The sequence below is a fragment of the Solanum pennellii genome, chromosome 6 (genome assembly GCF_001406875.1).
Source record: "Solanum pennellii chromosome 6, SPENNV200".
Taxonomy (NCBI): Eukaryota; Viridiplantae; Streptophyta; class Magnoliopsida; order Solanales; family Solanaceae; genus Solanum; species Solanum pennellii.
In genome coordinates, this window is record NC_028642.1 from 46,933,319 (window position 1) to 46,952,048 (window position 18,730).

The 18,730-nt window shown below is 36.1% G+C and overlaps 2 protein-coding genes across 3 annotated transcripts; both read left to right on the forward strand.

The window, feature by feature from the left end:
* Positions 1 to 742: 742 nt before the first annotated feature.
* On the forward strand, positions 743 to 5,539 carry LOC107023772 (serine incorporator 3). Its single transcript, XM_015224569.2, has 6 exons — positions 743 to 1,008; positions 2,914 to 3,150; positions 3,766 to 3,877; positions 3,969 to 4,143; positions 4,436 to 4,676; positions 5,021 to 5,539. The coding sequence occupies exons 1-6, from the start codon at positions 834 to 836 to the stop codon at positions 5,314 to 5,316; spliced, it is 1,236 nt and encodes a 411-aa protein (XP_015080055.1). The 5' UTR covers positions 743 to 833; the 3' UTR covers positions 5,317 to 5,539.
* A 1,587-nt stretch (positions 5,540 to 7,126) lies between these two features.
* On the forward strand, positions 7,127 to 18,337 carry LOC107021070 (F-box/LRR-repeat protein 4). Of its 2 annotated transcripts, XM_027917988.1 has the most exons (9): positions 7,427 to 7,559; positions 12,498 to 12,697; positions 12,812 to 13,057; positions 13,196 to 13,602; positions 13,986 to 14,171; positions 15,447 to 15,639; positions 16,677 to 16,753; positions 17,217 to 17,367; positions 17,718 to 18,329. In XM_027917988.1, exons 2-9 carry the CDS (start codon positions 12,647 to 12,649, stop codon positions 18,012 to 18,014), a joined length of 1,608 nt encoding a protein of 535 aa, XP_027773789.1. In that variant the 5' UTR covers positions 7,427 to 7,559; positions 12,498 to 12,646; the 3' UTR covers positions 18,015 to 18,329. The 2 variants fall into 2 exon arrangements, with proteins under 2 accessions (XP_015077139.1, XP_027773789.1); XM_015221653.2 differs by lacking the exon at positions 12,498 to 12,697 and having other exon boundaries at positions 7,127 to 7,559; positions 17,718 to 18,337.
* The last annotated feature ends 393 nt before the right edge of the window (positions 18,338 to 18,730 follow it).

An 18,730-nucleotide genomic window follows, 5' to 3' on the forward strand; every position in this document is an offset into this window, starting at 1 on the left:
TGTTGGGCTTTGTGGAGGCTTGTGAGCCGGCCCGACCCATTACTGAAACCCTAGGTTAACCATTTGGCTTTCCTATAAATATGATCCTTGTATTTGTAATTCCAGAGAAGCACAAGTGAAATAAAATCCTCCTGTTACAGTCGTGGAGTAGGGAAACCGAACCACGTTAAATTCTTGTGTGTCCCGTTTGTGTTCCGTTTCTCTTTTCTCTAGATTATTTGTGTGTGTTGTGTGTTTAATTCCCAACATGAAGAAGAGGCAGTATGAAGATTAGAAGCAAAAAGAAAATGTGAAAAAAGCGACAGTTGGAAGAGAACAAAAAAAAACTAATTTGAGAATCTTCCTATTTAAAAATTTTAGAATTTTAATTAATTTTAGGTGAAAATGCAGAAATAAAAATTTGAGGATGTTTTAACTATTTTTAAAAATTTATCACGTACACTTAATAATAAAAACTAGGGTCACTCTTTTTAGATTTCAAAACTTTTTTATCACCTATAATTCATTCCCCCAAGAAACACAATGAAATATTAGGTTTATATTGAATACTTTTAAAAGTTTAAAATTTTTAAATATTACACTCTAATTAACTTAATCACTAATTAAAAGTTTTTTTAACTTAATTGGATTTCAAAACTTTTTACGATACTATAAACTGGGCCAAACCACACATAATTAGTTGACTTGGGCCAATTTCTAAAATTTTCCAATAAAATGAAGTCCAGTTGAAATTATACGACATCCATCGTTTTCTTTAATTTTTCAACGAAACGAAGTGAGTACTTTGTGGATCTCTCCAGTGCAAACACACGCGGAAGGAGAAGAAGTGCGAGATGTCGTGCTTGGCATCGTGCTGTGCGTCATTGACATGCGGACTCTGCACATCGGTAGCCTCAGGTGTTACCAGGAGCTCAGCTAGACTTGCTTATTGTGGCCTATTTGGTGTTTCTTTGATCGTCTCTTGGGTTATCAGAGAAGTCGCTTCTCCTCTCCTCAAGAATTTCTCATGTAAATATCATCGTCTTAAACTGTTCCTCTCCACAAAACAGCGTTTAATTGCCTTTTCTGTGTTTTTAATTTAGCTTTTTATGGATCGTTTCGAATTTTGAATTGCCTGTTTACTGATCAAGTTTGCGCAGGTAGAGAAATTTTAGTTACTATTGGAACGTAGCTGGTAGTCCACAATCACTTCGCTAAATGTTTGTTTGGTATGAGAAGATGATTGAATCGAAGTTCAAATTGAATAGGTTATTGAAATTGAATTAGTGAAAGTCCACAATCACTTTGCTAAATGTTTGTTTAGTATGAGAATAAGATTGAATCGAAGTTCATATTGAATAGGTTATTGAAATTGAATTAGTGAAAATTGTATAAAGAATAACACAGAGCACGTATTGGAACATTTTAATGAAATGGATATTGGGCCTAATTCAACTCCAAAAGCTAGATCGTGAGGTAAGGATTGCCCAAGTCCATATAAGAAGACCTTTGTCATCCCTAATGAGCTGATGTGGGACTCAACAGAACTTCAAAAATGGAAAGATTGGTATATAAGTTAATATGAATGGAGTATTGTACTTAAGACCAATTGCTATTAGCTTAGGCTATGTCCTTTCACTTTTATGGTCCATCTTCAGTTGTATATAGGCCAGAACCATATTGATGAAAATTGTTAATATGCTATGATGAAACTTTATTCTGGTTTAGGAAGTAGTTATACAGTTCAGCAGTTTCTTTAGGAGATGATGAACATGTTTGGATAGTCTTTGAATTGCATTAGATTGTACTTCCATTCAGTAGGCAGAATAATAGCCAAAGTTTCCTTGGCATTGATAGGAGTAGAAGAAATCAAGAAGCTTTAGATAGAATGACAATGGGTTACAAAGTCTTTTCCTCTCTTTTGTTGTTCATCTCCTACGCTTCTTTCTGGCCAGAAACCTTTTCAGTTCTGGGAGACTTGCTATTTTCAAACCATAAATCATCACTCCTCTTTACTGATTTAGTTATCATGCCTTACCTGGTTATGAATGTACTAAGAACTTTTTTTGGATGCATACCGCACTATTTGGTGGTGAAGTTGTTTTCATGTTTGCTTCAGTTACTGGTCATTTCAATTCTTTGCTTTTGGCTGATTTCTACTTGCAATTTTTTTCCCGGAATTTGCTTTTTGACATGCATCCAAACTCTACCTGATATGATACTCAATAATATATACTAATATACTTGAGATCTTTCAAAGCAAGAATCTTGCCCTAGTACAGGACTTCTGTTTCCTTCTTCGGTAAATTACACTAGGCTAAGATGCTCCATCCCAGTTCAGTACAGTCACAAGAATATCACAGTGCATCCTTTGATATTGGGCTTACCTGGCACTTAAAAAAAAACCTCAATTTTCTTCAATTACAGTACGCCTTCTGAATTTCATAATATGGTTATATAGAGACAGCTACTTTTTTCTTCAAGTTGCAAAAGATAAATCTAAGTTGCAACAGTTATTTAAAGGTAATGGTAAAATTGATGTGACAGATATGAGTTTTGATTAAGTACTGATTCTCCAAAAGAATAAACTAAATTGGAAAAGGAATTAGTTAACGAGAAAGTACTTTTGATTCTTTTGTATTTGTTTAATGAGAGTGCATTATCAAATACTCTTGTATCATGTTTTATAGGTTTGAAAATGCTGGTTGGGAGATATCTTTAAGAAACTATAGGTCTAAATAAAGAATAGAGGAGTTGACTCATGACTGTAAATTTGGCTAACAACGAATGTACCAAAAATAGCAGTCTCTGTTAGGAAAATGGAACGGAATTATAGAGTGTTTCAGAATGTTATGCACATCTGTTATCTACAGCGATGAAAATAATACTTGCGTATCTTACTAATTATTTCATATGTTGGTTGGTTGGTTGTAGGGATAAACACTTCGGACAATTTATCGAGGGAATGGTTTCAAGCACAAGCTGTTCTTCGTGTCAGTTTGGGGAATTTCTTGTTTTTTGGAGTGCTTGCACTTATAATGATTGGTATCAAGGATCAAAATGATAGGCGCGACTGTTTGCATCACGGTGGATGGGTTGCTAAATTGGTGATCTGGGTGTTGCTTGTTGCACTCATGTTTTTCCTCCCGAACGGTGTCATAACAATTTATGGTCAGTTCTACGCCCCTAACCTGCAGTTTTTTCTGATAAGAAAAATTCCCTAGTGGCATATGGTTCGTAACTCGATGGATACTAGGCACACCCCTCTATCCTTCTTCACTTAAATATCAGGTTTTTATTTGCAGCAGGGTTCGAATCGATGCCATGCCCACACATCACGTGAACAACTAGCAATTTCTATTACGGAAAAAACATGTTGCTCTTACCACTATACCGAACCCCTGCGGGCCTTCCTGAAGTTAATTTGCTGCTCGGCATTTTAATTTTTTTTTTCTTTCGTATACACCTACATAAAATCAACTGAAATTCAGAAGACTCGGGATTTCAACTCACCCAGGTTTACCAAACTTTAGAAGGATCCTTCTTCAAATTATCAGATGACTTCTCAAGAAAACATAAGTATGTGTAGTAAGTACGTGATGGAACAGAATATGTACTAGGGAAAATAACCAGCTTGTTTTGACAGATCACTTTTTCTCCAGTTATTTTTTCCAATAAGTACACTTTCCTCTAGCTTCTCAGCTCAACATGTTCTATTTTTTTGTAGTGTGTCAAGTATGTATTTATTTAACTTTATCTGTTTGGTCTATTTTTCTGCCTTCGCAGGTTTTCTTTCGAAATTTGGGGCAGGGTTCTTTTTGTTAATCCAAGTGATAATATTATTAGATGCTACACACTCGTGGAATGATTCATGGGTTGCAAAAGATGAGCAGAAGTGGTAGGTTCAATTTCTTATCTTTTGTAATTGTTTATCCCCGGACCTTATTTTTTTTTAACTTTTATCTACTAAATTGGCATATCTTTTGCAGGTATGTTGCTCTACTTGTGGTATCTGTGGCGTGCTACATAGCAACATTTGTTTTTTCAGGAATTTTATTTATGTGGTTCAATCCTTCTGGACATGACTGTGGACTGAACGTGTTCTTCATTGTTATGACCATGATTCTTGCTTTTGCATTTGCTGTTATTGCTTTGCACCCAAAGGTAAATGCTCTCTCTGCTATGCTTTCTTCTATCCTGGCACTTCTGCTCTGTGGGACAACATCTATATAATGTTTTTTGAAATTCTTCATATACATAATGTATTATGAAGCCGATCATCTCTTGCTAACTACATGCACATATATCTATATGCAATGAATACATGAAACATCTCCCTTAGGGTTACCTCCTTTACAATACATCCAGAGAAATCATTTTGGTAGCTAAATTCTGCCTTTTGTATTAATGTATTCTTACTTATGCTAATCATATTTTCCCCTTTAACTTTGTCCAGGTAAATGGAAGCCTATTGCCAGCTTCTGTGATATCTGTTTACTGTGCTTATGTTTGCTATAGTGGTCTCTCTAGTGAGCCTCGAGATTATGTCTGCAATGGGCTCCATAACAAATCAAAGGCAGTAACAACAAGTACCCTTGTTCTTGGAATGCTTACAACTGTTCTCTCAGTCCTATATTCTGCTCTTCGTGCTGGATCTGCAACAACTTTTATGTCTCCACCATCTTCTCCCAGATCAGGTACCAAAACCTTTTAATGCTCTCCTTCCATAGCTCACTAAATTTTTTCTAGCATGTAATATTTGTCATAGAGTTTGTATGTGATTATGTGAATTGAGATTGTTAAATTGTTAACTAATTTGTAGAGATAATACTCCTTCAGAATCATAGGAAACACCACTTGTTTCTATAAAATATCAAAACTCTAATATAAAGCAAAAGTGTATTGGTATGTCCCCCACACCACGCAAGCTGTTGTATCTGTCCATACATGAGCAACAGTCATCAAAGGGCTCATCCATAATGCGGCTGATAACTTGCTGTAGAATTTCTTCATCTGCATATTTACAAATACCAGTCTTCAGTTGTAGGTGAGAAGAAATCTCTTCTTGCTTCCGAGGAGCTGGAATCTGGGAAAGGATCACCAGAAGCACGGCCAGTGAGCTACTCCTACACATTCTTCCATCTGATATTTGCTCTGGCTAGCATGTATTCCGCAATGCTTCTTTCTGGGTGGACTAGCAGTTCTGAGAGTTCAGAGCTAATTGATGTCGGCTGGACATCACTTTGGGTTCGCATATGCACGGAATGGGTTACTGCTGGACTGTATGTTTGGTCACTTGTGGCTCCACTGTTATTGCCTGACCGCGAATTCTATTGATCTTATGTAATGTGATTAATACGTTGTTCTCTCTCTCTCTCTGTTAATGTTTGTGTGTCTTCAACTGGTATCAAGCTTGTTATGTAAATATTAAAAATGCTTCTACTGAATGAGCACGATCTAGTTATATTTATCTATTAATAAATGTAATGTAATTTGTAGTTATTTGTATCCAGCTTTGCATGTACAGTTTATGATAATAGATATGTAATTTCAGGTTTCAGTTAATTGCTCCTAATTAGCAAAAACAGAAGATCCATTTAAGTGATCACACTTCAAACATGTCAATTTTAATTGTTAATTTTCCAACTTTTCCTTATCCTTATAAATAGAGAAAAGATGGTACTTTATTGCTTATTTTCAATTTTTTTTTAAAGCCTACAAAATCTGTTATGCCATAGATCTCAACAATAATAAATTCATGGTAATCGCACGAGTAAATTAGAGAGAATAAAGTGCACACAAATTTTATTCTTATATTGAAAAGGTAGAGAAATTGATTCTATATTTTTGAGACAAAGAGAATAAAATAAAAAATAAAAAGAAGAAGAAATAACAAGATAATAAGATAACGATGCTAAAGAAACAACATGTAACAATATAAATTCAAAAATAAGATAGTAAAATAATAATAAGAATCTTCTCATTTCACATTTTTAATTATTGAAGATGTCATAATCCGAGTCTACACCTTGAACGTGGTCGATACTCGAGAAACATTGTTAGTCCCCAAGCAACCCTTATCATGGCTCACTACAAGCGAAAAAACTAACTCAAACATACAAAACTTAAGACTGAATAAAATATATTGAACTAAATTACAAAATTCGTAAATTTGAATAAAATAATATATTTAACTCGCTAGAAATATGCATCTCAAGTCTTTAAAACATTTAACAAGATAAATGAAACAGACTTCTAAAACCCTACTGTCTATCTATGAAGCCTCCAGATGAAAGTCGGGACAAGACCCACGACATCTTGACAAAACTGAAAAGTAAATGAAATCTTTCGAAAGTAAGGAGACGCACCATAACTAACTCGAACTCAATGTGGTATCAACGGAACTCCTGTTGATGACCCTGATTACCTGTATCTGCATCATGAAAAGATACATGCCAAATGACTCAATACGTGAAATGTACGAGCATGTAAGGAAAATTTTAAAGTATAAACATAAATTTGAACTTGATAAAAAGGAAATATATTTACCTCTTCTCCGCTCACTCAACTAAACTCAATTAAAGAATAAGATACTCAACTCAAAGATACTCTACTCTACTCAAAGGTACTCAACTCAACATGTTCAACTCAGATACTCAAGAATAAAGTGACATAAAAAGTTGAATATATGGAAAAAATTTAAAACAATAGTTAACAACTTAATGTATTAAAATTACTATTTGAGAAATATCATTAAAACAATAATAATGAATATAATTTAAAGCAAAAAAGGTTCAATTTTTTCATTAAAAACGCCTACGTTTTTATGCCCAAAGAACTTACATTTTTATACTTGAATCTTATATACTTCCCAAAATTTAAAATTTACGTGCAATCGATCTACGTCTCAGAAGCACTTTTAGCAAAACATTTTTGAAAACGCTGCATAGTGTTACAAAATACCTTAACGTGCACATTTCGGCACTTATTTTATGGTTGATCTCCGATGTCATCTCATAATGCCACCATATCGCAAAATTACAAAGATACCCCTATATATTGCAATAAGTTATCCGAGAAAGAATAAATTTCCCAAGGCTAAAATGGGAAATTGTGTCTTCGCTGATTGATCGATCGATCCTTGTCAACAACTGACGGGCAAGTTCGACCGACCCGACTCACCTGATACCACATCCATATCTCGACTCATCGAATCTCTCATTTCCTCTCTTTGACGTATTTGAAATCGAGATTCAGCTGCGAATTTGTGTATTTATAAGGTCATATAGATGCAGAAGAAGTAGGTAAATTCAATGAGAGGGCGTGATTGGATCAATCAAATCCTGCCGGATGAGCTGATTCTCGATATTTTCCGGCATCTGGAATCAAAATCAAGCCGTGACGCTTGTGCACTTGTCTGCAAGCGTTGGCTCCGTCTCGAGCGTCTCAGTCGTCTCACTTTACGAATTGGTGCCTCTGGCTGCCCTGATGTGTTTATTAAACTGCTCGCTCGCCGCTTCGTCAATGTCCGGAATGTGTTTGTCGACGAGAGACTATCCATTTCTCTCCCGGTTCCACTTGTAAGCTTTTGAATTCACTATGCGACGATTTCACATATTTATTGATTAGCTTGTATGCAACCTCTATATTTTGAGTGTCTAGGTCTCAAATTTAAGATTGGGATGTCTAATGCATTCCAATTGGGAATGTTATGCTCAGAATTCTAGTTTTGCTCTTAATTATTTGGAATGATTGTTTTTTTCTTTTTTCTTTCCTAACAATGTTATTCGTTTATGTTATTATTGTGTATATCTTCCGAGATATAAATAGTGAAAGATTATGTATATGACAATTGAGGATAGGAACTCTAAAATCTAGATCGGGACTTCAAAGTTTACCATCAAGTTAGGAATTGGTGATCATGATGTTTCATGTTAACCCTCAGTTTTTTCTCCTGAAATAAATCAAATTGACATTTATCGTAGTTAAATCTGCTACAAAAGTCATCCATCTCGTGAGCTGATTAGTGAAGCAGTATAGGGAGAGGAAGAAAGGCTCACATATAGTGTTCATTGACCTAGAAAAAGGGATATTCAAAATCTCAAGGGAGGTTTTATAGAGATGCTTGGAGGCTAGAGGTGTTCCGATGGCATACACTAGGGAGATTACAGATATGTGTGATGGAGCCAAGACCCATGTGAGGACTCAGAGCACTTTTCTGTTGTGTTGGAATTGCATCAGGGATCAACTTTTTAGAGTTTCTGTTTGCCTTGTTGATGGATGAATTGACATGTTATATCCAAGGTGAGGTGCCATGGTAATGATTAACGAGATTTGCGGTGGAGTTAATGCTAGGTGGAGGTTCAGAGAAGAACCCCAGTGACTTAAGGCTTCTGGTTGAGCAAGACCTACACTGATGATATCGAATGCGGAGAACAAAAGAAACCCTATACTCTAAGAATAAGGAAGTAAATATAGAAAGCTAGACACAAGAATGGAACTAATAGGCAACAATGACTATATTAAAGTCAAAACTTCTTATTAAGAATACCAAAGAAGCAGCTAAACTATAGAGACACCCTCAAAAGGAATGATCCTCAAGCAAGCAATTCCATCAATATTTTCTAGCAACTATAGAGACACCCTCAAAAGGAATGATCCTCAAGCAAGCATTCCATCAATATTTTCTAGCAATTATAGAGACACCCTCAAGTTGCTAGAAAATATTGATGGAATGCTTGCTTGAGGATCATTCTTCTTGAGGGTGTCTCTATAGTATAGTTTAGGTGCTTATTTGGTATTTTTTGACTTTAATATAGTCATTATTACCTCAAAAGGAATGATCCTCAAGCAAGCAATTCCATCAATATTTTCCAGCAACTATAGAGACACCCTCAAGTTGTTAGAAAATGTTGATGGAATGCTTGCTTGAGGATCATTCTTCTTGAGGGTGTCTGTGTAGTATAGTTTAGGTGCTTATTTGGTATTTTTTGACTTTGATGTAGTCATTATTACCTATTAGCAGTGATTTTCACGGCGAAAGGCGACAAATTCCTGCCACGCCACAGGGTAAGGTGAGCGGTGAGGCGCTCACCTTTTTGAATTGAGGTGCCAATTGATATCAAATATTTGAAATTTTAATTGCATATATAAATATCCAAAATCTTGAGAGCAATAACATATATTAGCAAATATTTCAATTCAAAAACTAATAGTAGATATTAAAAGTCTAGAATTTGAATGACTGATAATTCATAAGACAATTGACAAGCAATACTAGAACTCTAAAAGTCTTTTCTTCTACAAGATTATTCAAATCTTGAAGATCAATATCCGCTTCATCATGATTATATTGCTCACTAGTCACTGCCACAATACCACTGAAAACAGAGCGCTCAACCACTCACTACTACTGAAAATCAGAAAAGAGAAAGAAGAAGAAAAGAAGAGAAGAATTAGAAGAGAAGAACAGAAGAAGCAAAAAAAGAAGGCTGAGTTGAGCAATAGACATGAAGAAGGTCTCGAAACGGTCGCGACTCACAAAAAACTGGAAGACTTGCAAAGGTTCACTAAAGACCCTAATTTTGGCATCAGATCTTTTTAAAAAACATTAAATAGGGGAAGCCAGTCGCCTCGCCTCGCCATGTCCCTTATTGCCTTTACGTTGCCATAGCTCGCCATTTTGAAATCGCATTGCCTCACTGGAGATCAGTGTTTGGGCCTCGCCTTGTCGCCAAAGGCGAAAGGCGAGCGACTTTCACAACACTGCCTATTAGTTCAATACTTCCATTATCGTATCTAGCTTTCTATGCTTTTACTTCCTTGTTCTTAGATTGTAGGGCTTCTTTTGTTCTTCCGCATTTGATATTGTATCACTTGAAGTGTAAGTTTAGTGATGTAATTTAATAGGCTGGGGGGAAGTGAGGCTTGGTATGCATGTTGTCCCCAAGAAAGACAGTTTTAAGTATCTTGGGTTGTTTATACAAAGTAATGAAGAAATCAATGATGTCACACATCGTATGGGTGTGGAATGGACAAAATGGAGGCTCGCCTTTGGAATTGTATTTGATAAGAAGGTATCACATAAGGTTAGGTAAATTCTACAAAGTAATCGTTAGGTCGACTTTGTTGTATGGGTGGAGTGTTGCTCCATTAAAATTTCTCTTGTTCAGAAGATGAGGGTTACGGAAATAAGGATTCTAAGGTGAATATGTGGATATACTAGAAGTGATGAGATTAGGAAAAAAAGATATTCGACACAAGACAAGAGGGATCTCCGTGGTAGACAAGATGAGGGAAGCAAGGTTGAGATTGTTTGAGCACGTGAAGAGGAGATGTGCATAGGTTCCAATAAGTAGGTGTGAGAGGTTGCACTAGTGGGTTTAAGAAGAGGTAGAGGTGGGCCGAAGAAGTATTGGGGGAGGTCATTAGATTGGATATAATACATCTTCAACTTACGATGGACATGACCTTGTATAGGAGAATATGGAGGTCGCAAATTAGAGTAATGTTCATAGGTAGTTTAGCATTGTCTTGCTATCTCGTAGGATAGGCTTGGTGGTAGTTTGTTGCCCCGTACTTGTTCCTCCTTTAGCGGTACTCACATAATTTCTTGTTTTGTGTTGTTTTTTCTGGTTTGGTTATCACATTATTTTGTTGTTATTGTTCCTTTTTCTTGAATGCTATGTAAGCTTCCTCTAGTATTTGTTATGTCTTGTTTTCTAGGGTATGTTCTTTGATATTCATTATCTGAGTCAGAGGACTTTCAGAAACAACCTCTCTACCTTTGTGAGGTAGGGTAAGGTGGTCTATGTACACTCTACCCTTCTCGGACCCTACTTGTGAGATTAAGCTATATTGTTGTTGTATTTATCTAAGTAAAATTATGGTGCTCGATACAAGACTTTTGATGCTTGATTCTAAATTTTCACGATTTTTGTGTCGTAAACAAGAGTAAAATCAATAGACAGAGCTATGAGAAATGAAGACTTTTTATTGCTTGATTCAAATTGTTGAAAACAAGAAGACCTAATGCTGTTTTATAAGCTTACAGCTGAACTGCTAAGGCTGAAAGATAGCTATAAACACTTAATGGAGAAACAATTGGAAATGTGTCCCAATAGTAAAATAAAGAAATTGACCAAGTAAAACCTAAGTCCACTAATACTAAAAACAAGACCATGGTAGGATTCTGTACATGTTTAGTAGCCTGAAGAACTCATGCTTGTTATGAGGCGGCAATATTGTATGAACATCAGCAACATGGTCATCTTCTTCTCACATCTTTCTAGCACACCATTCCAGATATTTATTGATTTGCTTTTGACTCCCAATCGCATACATAATATGTCTTTCAAAATTTGAATGTTTGGAACCTCATTGACTGGAAATATACGGCTTTTCCTCCCGTTGATGTGAAGCCCAGAGATGGCTTCAAAAAGTATAAGGACGTCTCTCATGTATATAACTTGACACTCTTCCGCTTCACAAACAATTAGAATGTCATCTGCATATTGAATATTATGCGACTTCATTCTTTCACACAGATGTCCAGACGGATGATGGTTTTTATCAGCTTTATTGAAAAAGTAATAGAAGAACCCAAAAGAAAAGATACATTAACTAGACCCTTTCTGCACTGCCAATACATTAACTAGACCCTTTCTGCACTGCGAAATCACTATGAGAAGCTTTAGAATTTAAATTGCGACAAGATAACTCCAATTTAGGAAGTGTTCCAATCTTTGGATAGTCCTCTAAGTATGATAGCCCAATAACTGCAAATCACTATGAGAAGCTTTAGATTTAAATTGTGGATGGATAACTCCAATTTAGGAAGTGTTCCAATCTTTGGATGGTCCTCTAACTATGATAGCCCCATAACTGCAAAGTTCCAGAGAGTGAAGTAATCAGCCATATGCTTCCTTATTAACTACAAAGGATATAGCCCAGTGAATAAAGCTTTCAAGGAAGTCCTCCATCCAAATATCTTCCCTTGGAATTAATTTAATTCCCTACTCTAGCTTGTATGAGCGCGTTTTAAAGCAGGAGTACATGCTAAAAACAGAGATAGATTGGAGAATTATCCCTGATGCTATATGGTGGTCAACCTGGAAAGAGAGGAATTCTTGGTGTTTTGAGAGCATAGAGAATAGTGTGCAGAATGTTAAACTAAACTGCATTATTTCTTATGTTTTTGGTGTACCCAGGTATACTGAAATGAAACTGTCTCTATAGTTGATGTTCTAGACTCAATTTAGGTTCAGGGCAGTGAAATTTGCAGTACATATGTATATAAGGTTTCAGTACAACCCATGTACTGGTTGTGATGTAATACCAAGTTACTAAGTTCAAAAAAAAAAAAGAAAGATTGATGCACCTTTTTTCCTTGACTAAAAAAAGAATCGATGCACCTTCTTTGATTATTGGTGATAAGCTGCCTCTGCTAATTGTTGTGTCACCTTGCAATGAGTATGTTTCATTTGAGTTTGACGCATTTACTGGTATTAATTCTGCAGGGCGATCTGACTTCACTGGGCAAAACAATCACCATATTAAATTCACATTAATACCTATTAAAAAAAAGTTTCACATTTAGTGGTAATATAAGTGACTCCAGTATTTGTTAGGTTCACAAGCGAATTCCTCTGCCTTCGGTTTGTGAGACATGGGTTATGCTTTTTTCAAATTTGTGGTGCCAAAAAAGCATTTTCTAAAGGTTTGTGTGTTATATTATTTGTTAGGCTCACAGGTGAATTTCCGAGCTTGTACCGGGAAGCTACATTCATCTTGAAAGTCTAAACTTATTGTTTCTTTTGTATACCCATTGCAGGGAAGAAGGCGTGGCGCTGATCATTCCGTTATTTCAGCTCTAAAGATCCATTCCCTGGCCGAAACAAATGGTTCGGAAGACAATGAAACAGAATCTTACTGTTTGTCAGATGCTGGGTTGGCTGCTGTTGCTGCTGGCTTCAGTAAGCTTGAAAAGCTGAGCTTAATATGGTGCTCCAATGTGACACATGTGGGGCTGAGGTCTATAGCTGAAAAGTGTATATTTTTGAAGTCTTTGGATTTACAGGTAAATATCTGGTCATTTTAGAACTTTGTTTCCTCATGGTTATTTTATTGATCTGTTTCAAGCTGTTTTGGAATTCAAGTATATGATGTGGATGTTATCAAAGGTCTGAGAAGCTTTAGTTTCCTGTACCTCTTAAAGGGCTGTTATGTTGGAGATCAAGGTCTAGCAGCTGTTGGGGAGTTCTCTAAGCAACTTGAAGATTTGAATTTGCGGTTCTGTGAAGGCCTAACTGACGCAGGCTTCATTAAATTGGTAGATGGTTCCGGGAAGACGTTGAAATCTATTAGTTTGGCTGCCTGTGCAAAAGTAACTGACACGTCCTTGGAAGCTGTGGGATCTCATTGTAGATCTTTGGAGTCCTTGTCACTAGACTCAGAGTGTATCCATGATAAAGGTGTACTTGCTGTTGCCCAAGGATGCCCTCAATTGAAGGTTCTGAAGCTACAATGCGTCAATGTCACAGATGGTGCTCTCCAAGGCGTTGGCACTTGCTGTTTGTCGCTGGAGTTGTTGGCTCTTTACAGTTTCCAAATATTTACGGACAAGTTAGTTGTTTATTCCAGTTGTCTTCCCTATTTGAATTTTTTTTTTTTACCTTACCAGCAGCATGATCATAACTTCTATCATGTAAGCTTTTCTAATGTAAATCTATATTTTAGGCATGAATACAATTTCCTTAACCAATAGCTTTTCCAGTGTTCAGATTATGCAATGTTAATACCTACTCTTTAAATTTTCAATTCCATCTTTGCTAAAAAAATAATTCCTGAATATAGAGAACAGATAATAACTTGATTTAAACTGTGTTGCTGACTGTCTTTTTATGGCAATAGTTGCAAACAAAAATTTATCAAAGCATGTGCTGGGATGATTGGTTTTCACAATCTGACCTATATCTTTATGCATATCTTCATGCATATTTTTTCAGGAGTCTGTGTGCTATTGGTAAAGGGTGCAAACGGTTGAAATCTCTTACCTTGAATGATTGTACTTTCTTAAGTGACAAAGGCTTGGAAGCAGTTGCAGTTGGTTGCACTGGGCTCACGCATCTTGAGGTTAATGGCTGCCACAATATAGGAACATATGGACTGGAGTCTATTGCAAGATCTTGCACGTACGCTTTTCACCTTGTGCTTTATTTTGAATTTCTTTTCAACCTTTATGTTGAATTTTAGTTGTTGAAGGCAAAAAGACCCAGTGTTTACTTTTCCCCCTTCTCCTTGTTCACTGAAATCAAGATAGATTCGTGTAAACTGCTTATATTTTTAAGGCCACATGCATTGAGTGTGGTGCATTTGAGGAGTGTGTTTAGCATGAGAAGCAATTATGTGAGTATTTAGTAAATGTTTAGAATTACATTTAGAGGTTTCCAAAAAATAAGCATTAAAAGAAGCAGCTCAAAATTGGTGCTGATGGAACTACTTTTGCACCTAAGATTTTAGGCGCTCTGTTAATGGAAAATTTGCTATTTTATCAAATAGAAATGCAGTGCTCTTGCTTGAGTTTAATTTGTAACAGAAAAAAATGCTTCATAGAACAATTATAGCAGATTATTGATGGAGTGCTTATATTGGATTTTTAACGTGATTTTCTTGAACACATTCTTTAGAAGAGTATTCTACTCACAAATTAGACCAAATTGAGTTCTCTGTTATTCCAAAGCTCATGCGACAATCATGTTATTCTATTTCTGTCAATATTACTTCATGAAACAAAATGCTGTACTTTTCCAAACTCCAGGGAATGGTTTCATCCATGTTGACAGCCAGATTTCTGGATCTATTGAGTTAGATAATTAATGCGGAATGCATTGAAGTTTTACCACTTTCAAAGAGGCTTACAGTAGGATGTGGGCTGATCTAGTATTACAATTTGATAGAGAAAAGTGTGAAACTACCTTTTAGCATTAGGATAATATGCTGAATCAGAATGGTAAATTGCAGTTCTCTTATGTTTTATTGATTTCGGCATATATACTTCCTCTGAAAATGATGTTATTTCTTTCAAGAAGACGTGGGCAGTAAAATTTATGTTTGTGCTCATAGACGATTGGCAGTAATTTCATTGTCTAATATGAAATTCTGTCTTTTTTCATCGTTTAGTATCCTCCAATTTCTTTCTTCTCTTTTTCTTTAAAAATGAAGACTGAAAACCTAATCTATTATGACTAGCAAACTGTTGAACCGTATTTATTGGTTTCACCGATTGATTGATTACTGCTCTTTATGTTATGCTCGGCTCATCTTATTAATAATACTCGTGAAATTCATGAATCTTATACAGTTTGCATCCCTTTAAAATTCTGTCCTGGTCCTGTCTTGAGTTTTTTGTCCTTCCTTTTTCTAAGAAGTCAAAGGGTCCTAATTTGAGTTTTGGCTTCGTAATGTAGGCATCTGTCTGAGTTGGCCTTGCTGTATTGTCAAAGAATTGGTAATTTTGCATTGTCTGAGATTGGCAAAGGATGCAAGTTCTTGCAAGCTTTACATTTGGTAGATTGTGCTAGTATTGGGGACGAAGCCATATGTTCTATAGCCAGAGGATGCTGCAACCTCAAAAGGCTCCACATCCGTCGATGTTATGAGGTGCTTTAATAATTTCTGTCCCTCATTACTTCCTCTTAAATATGGATTTCTATCTTGTTCTCTAGTGATGTCAAAGTTACAGGATATCTTTACACGTGGAGGTGTTGCATATTGCTGGAGGCCTATGCATTTTTTTGATCAGTAAAGATTCTAAGATATCATTAGTTACAGCACCGAGATGGTGCTGCACATGTACACTAGGGATCCAGAAGCACCAGCTGAACTTTTCTAATACATCAGCTGACAAAAGCAAGAGCATTCCTCCAGTTCTAGTGTTTTACTATGTACACAAATCAGACTCTCTATACCTGAAGTCACTGAATTAATCTAAGAGACTAATCTCATCTGATATGAATCAATTCTCCAAACATAGAACCTCATCCGACGTGAATCCAACTTTACAACAATAAGAGAGTAAAAGACGAACAGTAGTAGCTAACACAAGTTCTTTTCCTTTCATATTGCCCCATCTAGTGCATGCTGGTACTGTAGTTCGTACCCTTTTTTGTTTCTTATTGATGTCTCTTCCATTCCTACTGAGTGGAAGCTCCCTGGGAGTTCTTGGCATTCTCCACATAAGCTTAAAGATGTGCAGGAACATTAGTATGGTTGTGAGAGAAATATGCAATGTAGAAAAATGTGACAGTTGTCTTCCATCTCTTTCTTACAAAGTTAGCACTTGCTGGATAAGTTTATCTTCTTTATTAAACTATCCTCATATGCTGCCACACGAGTCAATCTTCCTTTAACATTTGAAATCTGCTTCCAAGTCCATCTCAAGTTATGTTCACTTCCTGCCCTTTTAAGTCCCTTTAATTGAACACATCACTGTTATGTGCCTTCTCTGTAGACTATATTACCATAGCATTCAAGAGACCTGAGTAGTCCATTGAAGTCCTAACAGCACTCCTTGTTTCCCTTTTCATTCTTTCCGATCTATTGTTAGTGAAATCTAATTTGTGCAGTCTCCTTTGCACTTTATGCCCAAAACTCAATTCTTTTATTTGATAATACTGCTCTTTTCATCTGATTTGAAGGTTGGAAATAAGGGAATTATAGCTGTTGGCGAGAACTGTAAATTTCTTACAGACCTTAGCCTCCGATTCTGCGATAGGTACGTGATTATCTCTTTCTCAACTAATATTGCTTTCTATTTTTTTTGTTTCTCAATCATCAAGTCTCGGCTAATAAAATTGTCAGACAGCCTCTTCCTTGCTTGCATTACTTTTACTAATCCTTTAAATTATACTTGAATGCTCTTTAAGATGAGCATTTTTTTTTATATGGGAATTGTTGTGCTCCTTGTGGCGCCTTTGGTGCTGCAAGAGGTCGCTTGTCCATTTGAAGATGAAGATTGTGTAGGTACATTTTTCATCTATCTACTTCTTTAAAACTTCCTGGCCCCGAGTCCGATGGAAAATGTTCTACACTGCAAATTTCAACAAAAATTGTGTCTCGATGGTTACTTGCTTTAGTAACATATACATTGAATTGCTTCTTTATCAAAGGTTGCTACTTAACTACCGTATTACTGGTAATTTGCCTCTAATAAGTCTTAGCTTCTATTTAATTACCAGAGTAGGGGATGAAGCACTTGTGGCTATTGGTGAAGGTTGCTCTCTGCATCATTTAAATGTCAGTGGCTGCCACCAAATTGGGGATGCTGGAATAATTGCCATAGCAAGAGGATGCCCTGAACTCAGTTACTTGGATGTGAGTGTACTCCAGGTGTGTCCACTTATACTTGCTCTTTTTATAGTGGAATAAACATTGTATATGATGCATAGACGGTATGAATATGCTTACCAAGTTTATTGGATAATTACATTAGTTGCTTTAAGGTGATTACATAACAACATTAAGTTATATTAAAACTACTTAGTGTAGGTAGAGCTTAAAATGGTTGCTTCCTCCTGAATCCACCTTTTAACAAGTGCATTAGGAACCTCATATTATAAAGTCCCATATGCAACACACACACACGTACTGCTCCCATATACAAGATGTTTGATAGACCAAACAACTGTATCTTTTTTATCTCCATTCCGCACTGAATACTAAAGCACAAATTTTGACAGGATTTGGGTGATATGGCCATGGTGGAGCTAGGTGAAGGATGTCCCTTGCTGAGGGATATTGTGTTGTCTCACTGTCGTCAAATAACTGATGTAGGTCTAAGTTATATTGCTAATAGGTGTACCTTGTTGGAAACTAGCCACATGGTCTATTGCCCTGGTATTACCGCTGCTGGAGTAGCCACGATGATAACAAGCTGCACAAATATAAAGAAAGTTCTTGTGGAGAAGTGGAAAGTGAGTCCAAGAACGAAAAGGAGAGCAGGATCCATCATCTCCTATCTCTGTGTTGATCTGTAGGTCTCTGTACACACGTTAGTGTAATCTGTTCCTTGGAGCTCCAATCGAAAGCAGCAAGAGTAAAACAGACAATCGTTGTGGATAACCTGTTTAATTCGCAAATTGCCCTGACATAGAAAGAGGGGTTGTCGTGAGAGCTTGTGTTGCACTTCTCTTTTTTCTGTAATGTTCTTTTATTTTTTTTTGTCAAAATCACACACTAATGTACTGGTAGATCGACTTAATTGGTGTCTTGTATGTATATCTCCCGATGTGTAGGAATGTGCTAGTTGATTTTTATTTTTTTTTTTAATAATGGGTAACTTTACTTCTATATATTCACAGATATACTACAACCATGGTGTAGTATCCCTTCAAAAAGTATTACAACTTACAATTTGTGATTCAGTTCTGTTTCTTACAAAAAGTTAAAAAACATCATAAATATCTTCTGTTTGAGCTGGTAGTTTTTGCTCATACTAAAAATAACAAAGGCTTAAACAATTTATTTTAAGATTCTGAACCTTGTTTTGAGCTAGTTGATTGACTTTATTGGGGAAAGATAGCAAATATCCAGGTTCTTTTACCATAAGTTAAAAGCTTTTGCCAGTATTTCAGAATTATTCATAGTTTCAACTGCTTTTTGATGTGGAAATAAAATTTGGACAAACTTATGCGACAGTTAGAGATCAAAACTTTTTTAAAAAATTCTAGGCGATGTCTGAGTTCGAATTCAA